The following is an 18,372-nucleotide window of genomic DNA, read 5'->3' as shown; positions in this document are numbered from 1 at the left end:
TCTTCAAAATTAGATACGGTGAAGGAAAAAAAAGGTAAGGATGATCTTGATAAACACAGGACAATTTCCCTCTTACCACTGCCACTCCAAGGAAGAGTTGGAATGCCAGCAGTCTGAGCCACGATGGAAGAAGCAATTTTATCTCCTAAGGCCCACATGGCTTGGCTGGGAGGACCTGCAAAGAGCAAAGACAATGCATGAGAGAGACACAAGTGGTATCAGACATTAGGGAAATGTCCAGAAGTCTGATTGAGGAAAAACTCCACTCTTCCCATAAAACTGAACCCTCTTTAAAATGAGAACAGGGACAACCTGGTTTAACAGGAATCTTTTCTGATCTTTTATCTCAACATTAAAGGCTGTTTTGGAAAACTTTCCCCTTCTCCATTACAAGAACTACTGTAAAGAATAGATCATCCATCTTGAACTGCAGAGCATTCCTCATGGCTCTGTCTTGTACTCAGGATTTTCTATCACCCCAAACCTCCCCACCTTCAAACAAGGACTAGACACCAGATGAGCAGTCCATCTCCTCACCCATGAAAGCAATCCCGTTCTTGTGGAGAAGTTCTGGCAGTTTGGGGTTCTCTGATGCATGGCCCCAGCCAGCCCACACAGCCTGCAGGAGAAAAGAAACAATTTGCTCTTTGTTTGAATAAAACAAGTCAGCAGAAACTGACACATGCAAACACTCCAAGTTTTTATTTCCCTAGTGGAAAACCTAGCCTAAGAACAGGCAGCAGCCAGAGCAGGCTCTGAGCTACAGGGTGTGCTGAATTGAAAGGATGACTTGCACCTTGCAGACAAATGCAAGCAGGCTGCTGCAGCAACCTGCTGAGGAGGAGCTGGGTGTAGGGAAGTGCAAGGCTGAGAGGAACCTCCCTCTCCTGCAGATATTCACACTGGGACAGCCACATGTGTTGCCTCTGGCTGCTAATTTGGTTTGGAATTCCAGTTTCTATGTCCTGCCTTGCTCCCCAGGCACAAGTCCTTATTGAAGGAGAGAAGACTGCTCGGTGTCTGGGACTTCTCACCTGCACTGGAATCCTCTTGGCAATATCGAGGATGAGCTCCACGTTTGCATAGTTGTTGTTGTTGGGTCCTCCTGGCACGGGCACGTAGTGATCTGCCATCTTGATGTACTCTGCAAACACAGAGGAGGTCCCATGGAGACTGCAAATCTAACAACAGGACTTGCTCTAAAATCCCCCTTCTCCCCAGGCTGGGCCCTCCCAGCTCCCTCAGCTGCTCCTCTCAGGGCTGACTCTCTAGGAAACACTGAGCTGTTCCAGAACATCCCATCACTGACACAGCTCCCATCACCTTCCCCAGCTCCCCAACTCACCTGCATTGGCTTTCAGGTCCTCAGGAGTGACCATGACCACGAACCTGATGGCCCTCTCATTCCTGAACATCTCATAGGACCAGCGCCGGATGGACCTCATGCATTTCACTGCTGCAATGCCGTTATTTGCTATCAGGACCTGGGTGCATTAGAAGCTGGGATGAAATAGAGTCTAAATAGCACAAAACAATTAACAATCACCAAATAAGTGGTTTTTTCCCCGCAGACTCTTTGCCCAGCTTTGGGCTGTGCAGTTTTCTTAGCCAGCATCCAGCTCGTGGCCCATCTGTCAATTCAGAGAGCAGCTCTTGTCTCACCAGAAAATTTTAATGTGTTACGTATGCCTTGATTGGATTAAAGAGCAGGAGACTCAAATCAAATTATTATGCATTGTAAAACAAATTTCTTAGTGTTTTTCCAGTCTACTTTTGTTTTATTTCTCTATAAATCCTTCTGTATCAGCAGAGGTGCACTGGCTCACTCACTTTTTTTTTTATTATTACATTGAGCTAAAATAATGTTTCTTTATCACATAGAAAAAGGAAACAAAATTATTCCAGGCAGAAGCACAACTTCCAAGCTCAGAAATATTAATAATTTGATACCTGCAGACAAGTCAGAGCTCCAGAGAGGAGCTGTAATATGTTATAAAAGGTCAGGGAGTTACCTTTTCAATAACTTTAGTCCCTCCAAAACGAGTAACAAACTCTGCTGGAGAAGCCACGGTGAAATCTCGCTGCACATCCACCTTCTTCCTGTCCCGGCCTTGCTTGACAAGGTGCAAACCAGACATGCTGGGCCTGAGGAAACGGGGGAGACAGAAACAACCTGTCAGTGCTGCTGGACACCATAAAAGAAAGTATGTGAATAATGTGAAAGTTCTCTTTGGCCACATTCCCCAATCAGACAAGCAGAATCTCTCCTTGCCTCCAGACCCTCATGGCCTGGTCCTCAGTTTTACAGGGATGACTCCTTTTAAACTACTTTTCAGTTATTTCCACACAGAAGTTTCAGGTTGGCAAAATTCCAGCCATGCAAAAATATAAATAGGTAAAATTACATTTGCTGTGTGTTGCTGCCCAACACAGAACAACAAAGCTCCACCAGATTGCTTTCAATCCATCTAGAGAAGCTGGAAACAACAGTGATTTCTGGCTTTGGCAAAACAAGGTACAAAGATCAGATTCTGTAAGGAAATCCTCTTGGGAAGCACAGCAAATTTACCTCCACAAGAGAGACTCAGACTGGCTACAGAAATAATTTTCCAAGCGTTTTCCACCACCCAGTCTTTAGTATCTTCCTCAAAAGCTCTGAGAGCCAGAGGACAAATTAATCACGTTACTCCTACTACAAACACAGAAAGCCAATTTTGTGCCTGCCAAGACCAACCCCGTGCCCTGCCACAGCCCTTCTGTGTGGGAATGGCACAGCCACTTCCCCTCCTTCTGCTCCAGCTTCCACAGCAACAACACGGGGATAGATCACCCTTTGGCTTTGATTTGCTGAAGTTGACAAAGCTGAGTCTGTGAGAGGAAATTCCAGGGAAAAGCACAGAGCTGCTCCTCACACCGAGGGTCTGCCATGGCACAGCACGACTGGGAATTAATGACACTTTTATTTCACAGGCACTGAAGCTTCACCTCTCTGCTCACCCCACAGTTTACTTGTTTTCACTGTCCTTCCTGTGCTTTCCCTGACAGTTTCCCTTCCCTGGAACACAGGGAAGCCCTCACCCTGCCACTGGCAGCATCACTGAACCCTCCTGTAGGAATGAGGGCTGGGAGCTCAGCTCTGAGCTTTGGAAAGCCCCAAGAGCACCAAGGGGTCGGTGCTGGTCACTGGCAGAGCCCTCTGGATGGAACCTCCAGCCTAAACAGCTGCTGAAGGGCTGCTCCATTGAGCAATTCCACTGGGAATGGGATGGGATGCAGCAGAGAGCAACTGCAACAGCTGGGGGAGGGCACAAAGGAAAAACCAACACCAGGAGAAGCCAAGGCTCGTCTACAGATCTCCTTTCACCATCACAGCCACCAAAGAGAGCCGGGCCCGGAGGTGCATTCCTGGAGCACCCCTGCTGAAGGAGCTGCTGTCCCAGGGGCCTGGCCAGGGAACCCAGGGATTCCCCCTCACATTCCCTCAGGAACACCTCATGGCCCATGAAGATTTACCCACGTGGAGCCCCTCTTTAACACCTCCCCAGGAGCACAGGGGCAGCACAGAGCAATCCTGTCACTCCCAGTGACACTCTGGGACACAGAAGAGGCTCTGCTAGGTCAGACCAACTCCATCCAGTCGAGTATCTTATCTCAGAGAAGAGCAGGGAGCTGACAGCCAGAGAAAGGCAAAGAACAAGTTCTGTGTGCACAGCTTCATCCCCTCATACTTTCCCTTCTTCCAGTCAGCTGCACTTCCAGACATCTGTCACCAAACTTAGGACACGTTCCTGCGAGCAAAAGTTGTCACACTCATGTGAACTCAGGCTGGGAATACAAGGACAGGAGCCAACAGGCAAGAAAGAGAGCAAATGTGTAGTTAAGGTTGAATTTCTACTAAATTTGTGCATTTAGGGGGTCACAGTCTTCCTGGCAAGGAAGGAGCACAGTCCAAGGAGCGAGAGAGGTTCACGCATTACAGGTTTATTGAGAGCAGTCTCAACGAAAATAGGAAGAGATAAAAGTCCCAAGGTGAGAATTTGTGAAATATGTTTAAATGTGAACTGTCCCACCAAGAAATTACTACACACAAAGATACTGCTACAGGCAAAATGTCAACAGAGCCTGAGGTTCATCATCCAGGATGCAACAAACACCTGGACATAAACAACTACAGTTTGACTTGTGAGCATGCCAAGAACATTAAGTTTTTTTATCAATAATCAGAGGCTGCACATTGTAATCAAAACAGAAGAGTTGGGTTGTTTGGGGTTTTTTTTTGCAGGATAAGATAAGGTAGAAGCTGGACAGGAAGGAAGAAAGCACAGAGCTCTAAACGAAACAGAATAAATGCTGAGTTAGTGATTGTCATCCCTATTAATCACTCGCTCACAACTGCCATGTTTTGTGATGGAGGAATTTTCAAAATGCTTTTCTACCCCTCAGAGCTCACGGGGGGTAGAAGTTGTGCAGAACCTCCAACTTGCACAGCTCTGATCCCTGAGCTGAGCTGCACCCTGGCATCTCTGTCACAGGCTGCATGCATGGAGAGCCCACGGGCTCTGCGAGGTTCCAGAGGATAAAATGAACACCAAAACACAGAGAGCATCTCCAGCACAGAGCCCAGGCAGGGGGACACAGGCAGATCTGTGATCCTTACCTCTGCAGCATGTGGTACCTCATCTCCTGACTCTGCTCTGCAGAATCCTCCATGCTGTCTGAGGGCAGGAATTAATGGATTTCAGGCTTGCTCACAGCTCCTCTCTGCAGCTACAGCTCTTAAATTTTGCCAAGTCTGCAGCTCAAGGAGAAGCTGCAAAGAGCCTGACGCGGTTTCTCCTCCAAGCAGCGGCACTTCCCCTGCTGCTCCAAATCTCCTGACCTTTGTCCCTGGCTCCCCCCACGAGTGTCACCCCCGTGGTGACGCAGCAGAGGGGACCAGCCTCCCCTCGTCACCAGGAGCAGCTGATCAGCAAAGGCAGAGCAGCAGCCACAGCTTACGTAATGAAGCAGCTCCAGCGCGCCTGCACGGCCGCTCCGAGGCTCCGGAGCCCCAGGAGCAGCTCCCAAACTGGGGACACGCTGGGAACAGCAGCACAGCTCCCTCCAGCAGCACCCACAGGGATGCAGCAGCCACAGGATTCTGCTCCAGGAGAGGGTGAGAGCATCCCCAGCTCTGCGACCACAGGAATTCAGCCTGTAGGATTTAAGTGGCGTGGGGAGGTGACAGGGACGGCGTTTCCAGGGCTGCAGAGAGGAATGTCAGAGGCAGCTTGTGCAGGCACACACAGCGTGACAGAGCTGGCAGATCAACCTGGACACCAGCCTGGGAGCTGGGAGACCCTGGACACGTCACTTCACTTTTCTGTGCCTGTTTCCCACCTATAAAATGGAGATGAGGTCACTCCACGTGCTGGAAGAATAAATATCCTCACAAGCAAACTGTTACAGCACGGCAGGGTCCAGTAACATCAGCGGAAGATGGAAAAACGTTTACTCAGAACCAGAATAATGGAACACCCTGAGATGGAAGGGACCCACAAGGATCATCAAAGTCCAGGTCCTGGCCCTACACACACAAAGACATAAATTGCAAATTTGGGGGTAGAGGAAGGGTAAGGAAGGGCAGTGTCTGCAGCAGTGCCCTGACGGTAAAACCTGGACTGGAACTAGGCACAGCAGCTGGAATTTTTTTAATCTGGGGATATTTGGGTCTGTGCTGGTAGAGGGCTGTAGCCAGGCAGCACAGCTTTGACTTGGGGCACAGAATCCCAAAATGCAGCCAGCCAGGAGGGGATCATTCAAAAAAGGAGCAAGTATCCAGGGAGAAGTGCCACATTAACCTGGTGACAGGAGGTGACCTCCCTGCAGGGCCAGGGGCTGAGGCCAGGACAGGTGACACAGTGACAGCGTGAGGGGCAGCAGCAGTGCCATGGGCTGCCAGCTCCAGACACATCCAGGGACCAGCAGGGACAGCGACAGGGTTAGGGTTAGGGCAAACACTGCGGGGTGAGGGCAGCCTCACTCTGCACACAAACCTCACCAGAGCCCAGGGACCTCACAGAGAACAGAGTTTAACTAACAGGACACCCTAACACCATGTACCTAACCCAGAACTTTCACTTGCCAGCCTTTATTCCTGTTGGAAAAGCATCTCAAACTGCCCAGCCATCAAGTACCCCACAAATTCCCCATTTAATTCCCTACCCACAGCCCCCAGTCCAAACAGGTTGTGCCTCTTGTGGCTGCAAGGAAACAAATCTACCCACAGCTTAACGTGGCACTGTCAGAAACATTCCCTGTGCCTTCCACCAGCCGAATGCAGTGCTGGGAGAGAAATGGCCACGATTTGCTGCTGGAGGAGCACACCCAGAGGAGCGGCTTCAGCATTGGTTAAAAACATTCTGCCAGCTGCTGAGAAATCAATGGCCACAGTTTGCTGCAGCATCCCTACAAAAACAAGCTCCACAAGGATGTGTCACGATCCAGGGCTGCCCATCCAACATGCACAGGCTCCACAGAGCTCATTTCCAGCACGCAGCGCTCCCCAAAGCCGGAATCCCACGGAATCCCACAGAATCCCACGGAATCCCATGGAATCCACCCCCTCCTCGGCGCTGTCACACAAAGGGAAACGCTGCGCCTGCTCCTCTCCTGCAGCCTCCAAGGAAAAATCATTCCTTAGGGACACGTACCTGAGGCACATCCCAGCCAGGAGCCAGCACTGATCCCAGCACTGCCACATGCCAGGGCAGCGGGTGACGCTCCCGTGTGTTCCAGAGGCAGGGATGCATGAGCTGCCTCGTGTGGAAGGCAGCCTGGAGCACACTGCAGCACACACACACACACACACACACACAGAGTCCCCAGAGAAAGGGCTGGGGAGTGTTTCCCTCGGGATGTGGCCTGGGAAGGGTGTGCAAACGTGCAAAGGGCAGCTCTCCCCATCCATTTGGGCTCTGTGTTTTGTAAATCTGATGAGAACGCGTATTCCATCCGGGTGATACGACTCGGGCAGCTGAAGCCTCCCTAAGATCTGCTCCAGTTTTAGCTCTGCCCTTGCATCTGATTTCACAGGAAGGCAGAGGGAAGGAACAAGCAGAAATGCTGTCCAGCAAGGGATGCAGAATTCCACCGCTGGAATAAATGGTTCCCCATGCCTCAGGCAACAGGCACTGGAGGCAGCAATCTGCACTCTGTCAAAGACAGTTTTGCCCACGTTTTAAAGAGCCAGAACTGGCTTGAACACAGATCCTGTCAAAACCAGGGCTTCACCCAGAGGTCAAAACAAACAAACCTTGACTCAGCTCTGACAATGAATTGAGCCTCAGGATTTCAGGAAATTAAATAAAGGATGCAGCACAGAACAAAACCAGCCCTCTCTGCACTGCCTGGTAAATAACCTCCCTTCCATGCTAACACAGAATTCCAGCATCAATCCAGGCAGGTCTTTAGCCCAAAGCAGGAATTTTTACAGAGCTCAAATGGGTACAAGCTGCCAGGATTCCACCCAAATAACCCAGTGCCAACAGTTTTCCAGAAGTTCCTTTTCCTAAGCACACACCTGGCTGTGTATCTGCCATGCCAGCTGCATTTGGAACAGGACCATTCCCAGGACACACAGCCCAAATCACTGAGGTTCCTTGCAAGTCCAAAAGCAACACCCTGACACTCAAAATACCCACTGAATCCAAACATCAATCCAAATAAACAACCAAGTTTAAATCCAATTAATATCCATACTCCAGTTCCTAAACCTACAAAGTACCAAAAGAGCTTCACTTTTACATCCCCATAAAGTATAAAATTCCACATGTTCCCAGAGCAGAAAACAGCCCAACACTCTCCAGGTCAAGCCCTGGCACCAAGATAAAAGTGAACAGCAGCAACAACAGCACAAGGCAGGTGTGCACAGAGAGTGGAGCGGAATTGGAGTCCCTGGCAGGGAGCCCTCCACGTGCTTTTTGGCAAAGTTCAAGTGTTGAACAGATCTGATCTGCAGGAACATGAGAATGGACCTTTCTAAACCAAAGTTAGGGGTTAGGTGGGGGAGTCTCACATTAAATTCACCCAAAGTAAGAGATTTGTTATCTCTCAGATAAGTGAGCACATGGTATCTCAGCCAGGGAATCTCGCAAAATCTCCCAGCAAATGACTGGATTTAGAGAGGACATTTCCTCTGTTAACTGAGGTTAAAGGGAGTAAAATAACACCAAAATAAGAACACAACTTCAGAGAGGCATGCAGAAGTATACAGTGTGTTTATTCATGAAGCAGAGTAGCTTTCAGGGAAGGAAAGCCGTAATTCCCACATTATCAGTGGGAATTACAACCAGGCACAGCAATGAGTCCAAACCACCCCCTTTTCTTTCAACAGAGAGAGGAGGAAATCAACTTTTCACTCCAGGTAGATGAAGTTCATGGCCTTAAGCTGAAGGAGGGCAGGTTTAGATTAGAAATTAGGCAGAAATTCTTCCCTTTGAGGGTGGTGAGGGCTTGGCACAGGTTGCTCAGAGGATCTGTGGCCGCCCCATCCCTGGAAGCATCCAAGGCCAGGCTGGGATAGAGGAAGGTGCTCCCTGCACACAAATCACCCTACACAGAACCTCCAGCACCCCTGACAGCACAGGCAGAGCCAAAGGAGGATCAGGCCCCACAGCAGGACTGGAACAGCAAGGACTCCATGCAGCAGAGGGGAAATCCTTTGTGGAGCAGCCTCACAGACCCCACAGCACATTTATCCCTCCCTGCCCACAGCTGGGCTAAAACCACAGCAGCACCAACAACTTCACAGCATCAATGCTCCACACTGCAACCTCACATCACAAACTGCTGGGCTGGAAAGGAATTTCTTTAGATTCAGAAGAGGCTCAAAAGGATCTTTCATTACACTCAGGACTCTGCAGTCACTCTAGGGCTGGTTTCTAAGCAGGCACCTTGTCCCAGCGCCAGGCTGGGCACACTCAACCACGACTGTCCAGGCTAAAATTGAGGCATTTGTCCAAATTTCCTTTAGCAGATGATTAGTTCTGCTTAAGCATCTCCATAATTTATTGAGACAACGCACTGAGAAGTCCAGCCAAGGTTAGGAGCAACTCTGTGGGCTTCATATGAGGTAACAGCTGAACTCCATACAAAAATTTGGCTATCAGCTGATACAAGTTTGTCAGGTGATTGTGTGCACCCATGTCACTGCTTATGAAACCAGAGCCCTGATGTACAAATACCAGAAGACATCCAGGTTTTGTTCTATTTTAAACAAGAATTTGATACAAGATACCGTCTCAGAAGATAGAAATTAAATTTAGCAATAATCAACAAGAATTTATTAAACAAAACAGATGGGCCCACAGTACTTTCCAAGTGGCATTTATGGAGGAGTTACTTAATCTGCCACTAAAACTTCAGAAAGGAGCATAGCAACTCTATAACAGCTCACTACAAGGAAAACTGTATCCCAGCAGGACTGGTTGGAAATGCAGATGGAAAATTTTGAACTCAGAGACAACAGGCAGAAAAAAGGAAAAAAATGGCAGGCTTGGTTTCATTATTTAAAGGTGCAAAGTGCAACCAAGACCCTCTGAACACTCAGTCTGAGTGGTTACTGTCCCTACACACCAATTTTTGGGTGCTGATGATCCACACAGCAACTTAAAGTTCATTCTCAGAGCGTGGCTTTCTGGACCCTGCAGAGCAGCAGCCAGCTGGCACAGCTGAAGGTCTCCATGGGTCTCCAGTGGCAGGAGGGCACCACCTGTGCCAGCAAGAGTGCCTTTAGCAACTGCATAATCACTTCACAAGATCAGTAAGGTCACACAAACCTGTCCTCACAAACCCTTTGGCAGCTGAGTAAATCCTGCCTTTTAATCATAAAACTGTTCCCTGAGAACTGCTCTGCAGCAAAGCCCCTCACCTCAAACACAATCTCTATTTTAATCCTGTGGGAAGAACACCAGCAAATGGAAAGATTCTTGGCAACTTCTTCCAAAAGACATGCTCCCTTAGACCTGTACCTTTGGACCTGCACCTTGTATCAAAGTGTACAGAACTGCCTGTCAATTTACCTTTATCACTTTGCAATGTGATCACCAAAAGGAAGCTGGAAGCAAGAGCACCTCTGTCCCATTAACTGACTGTCAGGGTGACTCCAGGCAAGTTGCTGAACTTGTCTTTGCTGTTGTCTTTGTCTCAGTTTCTCCATCTGTAAACATGATTTAGAAATCTCCTGATGAAAAGGACAACCATTCTGAAAAGCATTTCAACTCATCCAAGCTTATCTTAGAAAAACAGCCCATAACGCTGTAACTTTCTTTATTTGAATTGGCCTTTCTCTCCAATTTAACTCAGAAGTGCTCCCCAAAGGGACTGCCAAAATAAGCAGGTTACAACAGAGGTGCCCAAGGTTGCACACCTATTGCACTGAGGCTCTCTGGTTCCAGGCACTGTCCTAGAAGTTTCTTGCTCTGATATTGTCCATTTACATACTTGTGGTTAGGTGCTCATCCAATTTCTTCTGTTCCTAAGATATATATAGTTACAGTTTCCTGCTTCAAAATTACCTTTTGTGCTGCCAAATCATTGCAACTGGCAGCTTCTGGAAAGGTAACCCTCTGTAAATTTGCTTTAAGGTTTTGCATCAGTTGTGCAAGTGCCAGCTGGCTGAACATGCCCAGCTGACCACGACAGCTCTGTCAAGCACACACCAACATCCCCCTCTGCCCCAACCTGGGTCTTTGGACTGTGTGTTCCCTGAGGCTTCTCCCCTCAAGTGGGAAGGGAACCACCAAAAAAAAAGGAGAGATTACAATTCCTTAACCTGCACAAGCCAAGAAACCAGGAAAATACAAGAACAAGGATTAGCTGGTTGTGTAAGTATCTCCCACTGGTCAGTAAACCCTTCTGGAATCAAGCATTCCTCACAAAGCAACAGAGCAAAGGCAGTGATGGACTGTTCAGCAAAAACTGGAGTGGAATTCACACTGTCCTGGGTGCTCCTGGAATGGGATGGCACAGGCAGAAAGATTCCAGTTCCTCCTGGAATATGGCAAACAAATGAAGGATACACGGGAGGGTGAAGCAAGACTGAGCAGCAGAAAAACTGTGATCTGTACATGAAAAGTGCAAGAGGGAAAATCCAACAGGCACATCCCACTACTGGAATGCAAATCAGCAACACCTAAAATGAAAGGAGCCTTTGGACAAGAAAACACCATCACCACAACCTCATAAGCCCAGCTCATGGCTCATTCACAAAGAATCAGGAGTGGGGCAGCCCTGAGACCAACCCTGAGCTCAGGCAGCAGCGACCACATTAAATCTTGGTTTATCACCACATTGCAGGACTCCAGTCTTTACTACAATCATCACAATTTTCTCTATCCAAACCAAAAAAAAATTCCAGTATGGAGCCACTGATCCTACCCACTGCCAATTCTTTGGTTACATTTAAAGCAGCAAATCCCATACAAAAACAAAATAAGCAAATATTGTTCTTGCTCTCAACAAATAGAGTCCAGAAAAACAACACACAAGCGAAAACTTTAGATATCTCAGTGAAGACACTTAAATTTTCTGAAAGCCAGGACAAGACAGGCAAGGTGCTTAAGGAATTTAGGCACAAACATTTCACTAAAACCAAAGGAAAACTGAAGGGTTTGGTACAGATAAACACACAAGAGGTCATTTAGAAACAGAATTCTGGAGAGTGTCTTGTCACAACAAAACCCATTTGAAGCCAAACACAGGTCTAAAGCTGAACCTTTGGATTACCTTTGGAATTGACAGGATAAAAAGACTGGAGAGCTACTTATCCATACCTCATATGGCTGGCCAGGCCATCCTGAGCAGCTGGAAGCCCCAGGTCCGAGAGGGAATCAGAGCAGACGGACACAGGTGACAAAGACCTCTCCTTCTCCTCCAGAAGATCAAGTTTCACCAAGGAGCTGGTCTCATCTTCTGAGTTATCCTCTGACACGGAGCCGATGATGAAGCGGGAGTGAGCGTTCGCATCCAGGGCTTTATTGGCTTCGGAAGATTCCTCCATGGCTCCCCCAAAATGGGCTCTCAACACTGCAAGGGGCAAAAGGAAGGAAAAAACCAAGCCAGAGGTGAATACCTGCCCTTGGAGGATAAAGAGGAGGACAAAGCAAGGCTCATTGATGGGAAATGCAACATTGAAAGGTCAGAGCTGATTGCTGAGTGTGGGATCAAAACCAGTTCTGCTCTAAGCACTGACTTCCCTGCTTGCACAAGGACTCCGAGATTCACAAGCTGCAGAATGTCCCACCTCAGACAAAGCTGCAGGAGTCACTTAAAGGCAAAAAAAACACCAAAATAACCCCACACACCAGACCCAAAACCTACAGACAAAGGCAGGGAACTCTGAGTATCAAAAATCACAGGACCAGAGAATCCCTGACTGCTTTGGGTTGGAAGGGTCTTTAAATCTCATCCCATCCCACCCCCTGCTATGGGCAGGGACACCTTCCACCAGTCCAGGCTGCTCCCAGCCTTGGACACTTCCAGGGATGGGTCTGTTCCAGTATTCCAGCAGGGAATGAAAAAATTTTCTTAAATATCAAAAAAATAATTTCAACTGAGAAAGAGCCATGAGAGATGTAGAAAACAAAGGAACACCCCACAACACAAAGGTGGGGTAAATAAACATTTGATACCCTCTGCTCTGCCTTTGTTGCATTTATATGACAACTACACCCAGCTGGAAACACATCATTAGGAAAGAGGAATGCACTAACCTCTTGATATCCGTGCAATCTGAGCAGTGAGCCACTTCCAAAACGAACTGGAAAAGAAAAGATTTACCAAGTAAGCACTAGGGTTATAATGAAGCATATTCCATGTGTGTTTTCCTGTTTATACCATCAAAACCATCCCCAAAAACCACAGGGACACCATGGACTGGCTCGCTTGCTTCAGGTACAGAATAACCCAGGAGCTAAACCCACAGTGGCACCTCCTGCTGGTCCATCCTTCTGGAATCTTCCCAGAGACCTGACTGTCTCACCTGCCAGTTTTGTTTGTGAAAGGAACAAGGGGTTGTGCCAGCACTGTCTACTTGTATCAAACCTTTTCTGTCACCTTCTGCACCTGCTGGCTGATTCCAGCTGAATACCAAGGAATAAATCCCAGTGAAAACCTCGTCAGCCCTGCTAATTACAGCCACGTTATGTCGAGCACAATCAGCTTGGGAGCACAACAGCTCTCAAGTGGCACAAAAACCTGGCCCGTGGTGTCACACAAATGGGACATGATGGGGCCTTTAATGAGGGCCCAGACAAGCATTTACAGCCAGAGCAATCCCTAAACACCACACTCCTGCTTCCCATCAGTAACTCAGAGCTAAAAACTCATCCAACTGGCTCATGCACTTATGCCATGAATGTACTTGACTGAATTATTTAGATCAAGTCCTGTGTTGACATCACTCCTCCCACAAACTCCAGTTGCCCTGGGGCCACGGGCACTTCATTTGACAGAGGCATCATTTACCATTTTATAACTGAAAAGCCACAAATATCTGTCTGACATGGACATTAAAAAAACCCTCTTTTGAGGGTAGAGATGAGAAGAAGAGGAAGCATGACCAGAAAGTTTCCCTGTCCACCTGTGATGTGCAAGCTAAACCATGCAGGGAGCTTTCTTTACCTGAGGTGCTCAGACAGCACAAATCCAATTTTGTTTGTGCATACAAAGATGCAGACAGTATTTATGTGGATATTTATCCTGGCATCAGATCACTCCTAAAGATTTTCATCCAGACAGATTTACTGTTGGCACAATCACCAGTGCCAAAGAGGTTGGGATGCAGCCAAACTAACTTCAACCCCCACTTCATTGAAGAAAAACCTTTCCCAATTTCAATAACTAATACATTAATAAGAAAATTTCAAGGATTTTTTTTTTTTTTGAAGCAGAGGAATGGGAAGTGAAGTTTTTCACTCAAATACTCCAAGAGAAACCATCCACCCAAGGCCAGGCACTGCCACGCTCACCCAGCTTCATTCCAACACCTTGTTTGTCCAATTCAGCTCCAAAATCCCAGTTTTTATCCATGAAACCTCACTCAGGTCCATTTCCCAAGGCACTTCCAAGCCCTGGGAGCGCAGTCCCACAGCCAGGAGTTCCGCTGGGGTTGTGCAATCAGCGTTGTACCAGAGCGATAAGCTTGGCTTGTTCTCAGCACACCTGAGAGTCCTCGTTCATATTTAAATTAATTTCAGCATTGTCTGGGGCTAAATTACACAGGGTTTCTCAGAGATCTCCTCACTGAAGAACCTGGATTTCAGTGCTGTGAATGGAATGCACAAGGTTGTGCACTGTACACTGGTATATTGCAAATATAGAAATGTAAAGGTAAATTTTATATATATATAACTACAGAGATGAATTAGGTATAAATATAGAGATGTATTACATACACAAAAATACACTTATCTATACACATATAGAGATGTATTTTATAGATACACATACCTATACACAGAGATGTATATTTTATAAATATACTTGCACTGCCTATATACATATAGAGGTATATTTTATATATACACACTTCTATTATCTATGTATATAGGGGTATATTTTATAAATAGACATATTAGCTATACAAATATAGAGGTATATTTTATAAATATATTTGTATTATCTACACACACATAGAGGTGTATTTTATGTATACAAATAGAGAAATGTTATATATATACAAATAAAGGAGTGTGATACATATACAAATAAAGGGTATATTTATGCATTTCTGCATCTTGTATTGGCTCTCTGAAATGCAACTGCCACAGTTCCATTTTTACACGAGCACTTTGAGTTCAGCTGAGCACCAAAATAAATTTGTGTGCCATGAACCACTGCACACGCAGTTTGTCTCAATAATGCTGAACTAGACACTACAACCCAAAATTATCGGGATGCTCAGCTTTGCAGAGCCCCTGCTCCCTTCTGCAGGTGCCAACAGCCTGTCCAACAGGAAACTTCTGCAGAGACTGGGAAAAACCTGCAGTTTATGGAAGGATGAAGACTGAGAGCTCCATCCTGTGATGGTGTAAGGACAGGTTACAGCACTGAGCCTGCTCAGATGCAGAAATCAGCTGGATCTTCACAGACTGAGCCTTGCTGTGCTCCCTTCTCCCAGGGAAATCAGCTCCCAGCTCTGCAGGTATCCAGGCACTGAACACCCAAATCATGTCCGTGCTACCAGCAATGAAAACTCTGCAACCCAAACCCAGAAAGAGCCGTGTTGGGTTTTACCCGAGGTGAAACAAACCCCACTTCACTCCTCCACAGCTCTGCTGCTACTATTACTCACATCTTGGGCTTGACAGTGAAATGCACTCGTAAGAATACCAAACTTCAGAAGTTTTATAACAGCTTCACTTTAAAATCACTTTCAATATTGTAAAATACGCCCAGGCATGAAACTTGGGCAATGACAGGTGGAAATTAAAGTCTCCTATTTTTCTCTAAACCGTCCCATTCCAAAGACAAATCCACAACTGAAGAGAACATCAGTATTTCAGTGGGCTCTTTCAAAGAATAAGAGTAACACTTCTACCATATCCATATGGCATATTAAAAGGAAATTAATAAAACTAGTTGTATTCAAATGTCTCCTGATTAAAGCCCAGGGAGCTGCGGCATTGCTGATCAACGTGAATCACTTAAAAGTGACGAAATGGATTTGTGCTCTCACAGCCCTACCTGGAGAAACACAGAAAACAACGGAGCAAAAAAGGCAACACCGAATTAAAACAGAGTCGCTTCTCCTGCACACAGAAGAACCAGCAGCGTGCTCACCTATACCAGGGCTGGGGGGGCAGTTCCAGATTGAGAGAAGGGATGGCTCCAGCAGCAGAGGGTTCCCAGCTCTGAACACCCTCGGTGGCTCCCTGGCCACGATGTTTTAACGCCCCCACACAAGCAGCAGCCCCACCTGAGCCTGCCTCCTGGTTAATCATTGGGCATTGCTTCATCCCCAAAAAACGGCCTCCAACACACCACAGAGGTTCTGGAGGAAAGGCTCCTCACAAACTCCACATCCACTGCTGGGGGTGGCTCAGGCTCCACAGCACAAGATCCAAAGCTGACAGAGAGTGTCCAAAGGAAGGGCACGAGGATGGGGAAGGGTCTGGAGGGGCCTCACGAGGAGCAGCTGAGGGCATTGGGTTTGGTCAGCTGGAGGAGGCTGAGGGGACACTCACCAGGGGATGCAGCTCCAATTTCTGCTCCCTGTGGCAGGGACAGGACCCAAACGAACGGCTGGAGCTGTGCCAGGGCAGGGATAGGCTGGATATGAGGAGAAAAACAACTACCTAGAACTTTCCACCTGTGGATGCAGAATCACGGAATCCCCTGAGCTGGAAGGGATCCACGAGGATTATCCAGTCCAACTCCCAGCCCTGCACAGACACCCCAACAATCCCACCCTGGGCATCCCTGGCACACTCCTGGAGCTCTGGCAGCCTCGGGGCTGTGCCCATTCCCATTCCCTGGGGAGCCTGGGCAGTGCCCAGCACTCTCCGGGGTAAAAGCTGTTTCCTATTATGCAGCCTAAACCTCTATAGAGACCAAAATAAGAGCCTGTATTTACAGCCATCCCAGTTTGCTAAAACACTCGAGACTGTCTAAATCCCACCGTCTTTGAGAGATTTTGGCATCACTTAAACAGTTTGCTGAATATTTCCTGCATGCTAAACTGGAACAGACTCCACTCACACTTCAGATACTTTCTAACACAATACTTCTCGTTTTAAATTTTTTCAAGAGTATTTAGGAGAAGGGAGGAGCAGGAACAATTTGCTTTGCTCTGCCAATCTGCTTTTAAAACTTCACTAGTTTTGAGCATCTCTGCGCCGCTCTCAGCCGCTCGCCAGAAGCAGACCCAAACTGTTCCCCGGGATCCCGCAATCCCCCCGGGGACGGCGGAAGGATGAGACGGAGGAGGGATCCCCGGGGTGCGCGGTGCCGGACTCGCCGCCGCCCACGTGCTGTTGCTTCCAGGGTACGGGAGGACCGGCGAGGCCACGCGAGCGACGGCAGCGGCGGCACCGGGGGCGGCGCCGCCCGCGCTGGCCCGGACGGAGCGCGAGGTGCCGGCAGGGAACCGGGCGGAGCGCGCGGGACCGGGAGGTACCGGGAGGGAACCGGGCGGCGGCTCCTCCGGCGGGCAGGGGCGGCTCCGGCCCGGGAGACCCCCGCCCGTCCCCGGCTCAGCTCGGCCCAGCCCTGCTCCGTTCAGCCCGACCTGGCTCGGCTCGGCACGCCGCCATCTCCCGCCGGCACGGCACGGCTCGGCTCGGCACGGCCCGGCCACCTCCCGCCGGCGCGGCGCCCGGCCAGGTCCCGCCCGCCCGGCACGGCATGGCCCGGCCATCTCTGGCGGCACGGCCGGCCCCGCCCGGCCCCGCGCACCGCCGCCCGCCGGTGCCCCGAGCCCCCCGCGCTCCCCCGCGCGCTCCCGGCGCGGCCCCCGGCGCGGCCCCGCCCTCACCTCACGGTGCCGGTGTAGCGGAGGCGCCGCGGGCCCCCGGCCTGGCGCTCCCCGCGCGGCCCCGCCCCGGCCCCGCCCCCGGCGCGGCCCCGCCCCGGCCCCGCCCCCCGGTGGTGTGATCGGGGTTACCTCGGGTCAGGCCCGCGCGCCCCGCCCCGCGCGCGCCCCGCCCCGCCCCGCTCCCATTGGCTGCCGCCCGGGCCGCGGCGGGGGGCGTGACCAATGGGGCGGCGCGGCGGGGGCGGGGCCCGTGGGGCGATGCCCGTGGCCTGAGCGGCGGGCGGGGCTCGAACCCGGGACCCCCGGGACCCCCGGCCCAGCCGGACCGGAGCGGCGCTCCTGGGAGGGAAGGCCGAGAGGGCTGGGCCCGCTCAGCCTCAACGAGAGGTGACCGAAGGGAGCTCGTCGGTGCCCATCGGGATCGATGGTGGGGGTGCTAAGCTGCACCGGGTTCTTCTCGGTGGTGCCCAGCAGCAGCATAAGAGAAAACAGGCAGGAAGCGACGCGCACAAAGTTCCACCTGAACATGTGGAAGAACTTTCCCGTGCAGGTGCCGGTGCGCGGGAACAGAGACCAGGCAGGGCATGGAGTGTGCTCCCTGGAGATGTTCCAGAATGGTCTGGACGCAGCCCTGTGCCGCGTGCTCTGCCATGAGCCCCCTTCAGCAGGGAGGCGGGAGCGGGTGAGCCCCTGTGTTCCCCCCGGCCCATGCTGTGAGTGTGGGAGCAGGAGGTCCCCGCCGGGCTCGGGGACACTGCCCTGTCCCCGCCTTGGCACAGGCAGCGGGGACAGAGCTGATAACAGCTGGTGAGGACGCGGCCAAGCAGGGCCAGGCACTGCCAGTGCCTCTCCTGCTT

At 49.8% G+C, this 18,372-nt stretch overlaps 1 protein-coding gene across 4 annotated transcripts in view; it reads right to left on the bottom strand.

Annotated features, from left to right (window-relative positions):
* Positions 1 to 17,583, bottom strand: part of ACACA (acetyl-CoA carboxylase alpha) — a 100,711-nt gene extending 83,128 nt beyond the window's left edge. For 2 of the 4 annotated variants that reach the window (XM_058854428.1, XM_058854429.1), the window contains exons 1-8: positions 15,823 to 15,939; positions 12,753 to 12,799; positions 11,814 to 12,066; positions 2,013 to 2,145; positions 1,346 to 1,484; positions 1,035 to 1,144; positions 538 to 619; positions 77 to 175 (exon numbers count right to left, since the gene is read on the bottom strand). In XM_058854428.1, coding sequence (XP_058710411.1) covers positions 77 to 175; positions 538 to 619; positions 1,035 to 1,144; positions 1,346 to 1,484; positions 2,013 to 2,145; positions 11,814 to 12,040 — 790 coding nt within the window. In that variant the 5' untranslated portion in view covers positions 12,041 to 12,066; positions 12,753 to 12,799; positions 15,823 to 15,939. Of the gene's footprint in view, positions 1 to 76; positions 176 to 537; positions 620 to 1,034; positions 1,145 to 1,345; positions 1,485 to 2,012; positions 2,146 to 4,657; positions 4,849 to 11,813; positions 12,067 to 12,752; positions 12,800 to 15,822; positions 15,940 to 17,515 lie in introns of those variants that run through there. The other 2 variants (XM_058854430.1, XM_058854431.1) reach the window with 2 other exon arrangements.
* Between the last annotated feature and the right edge of the window lie 789 nt (positions 17,584 to 18,372).

This window comes from Poecile atricapillus, chromosome 21 (assembly GCF_030490865.1).
Source record: "Poecile atricapillus isolate bPoeAtr1 chromosome 21, bPoeAtr1.hap1, whole genome shotgun sequence".
NCBI classification, from domain to species: Eukaryota; Metazoa; Chordata; class Aves; order Passeriformes; family Paridae; genus Poecile; species Poecile atricapillus.
This window is presented reverse-complemented; position numbering and strand designations above follow the sequence as displayed.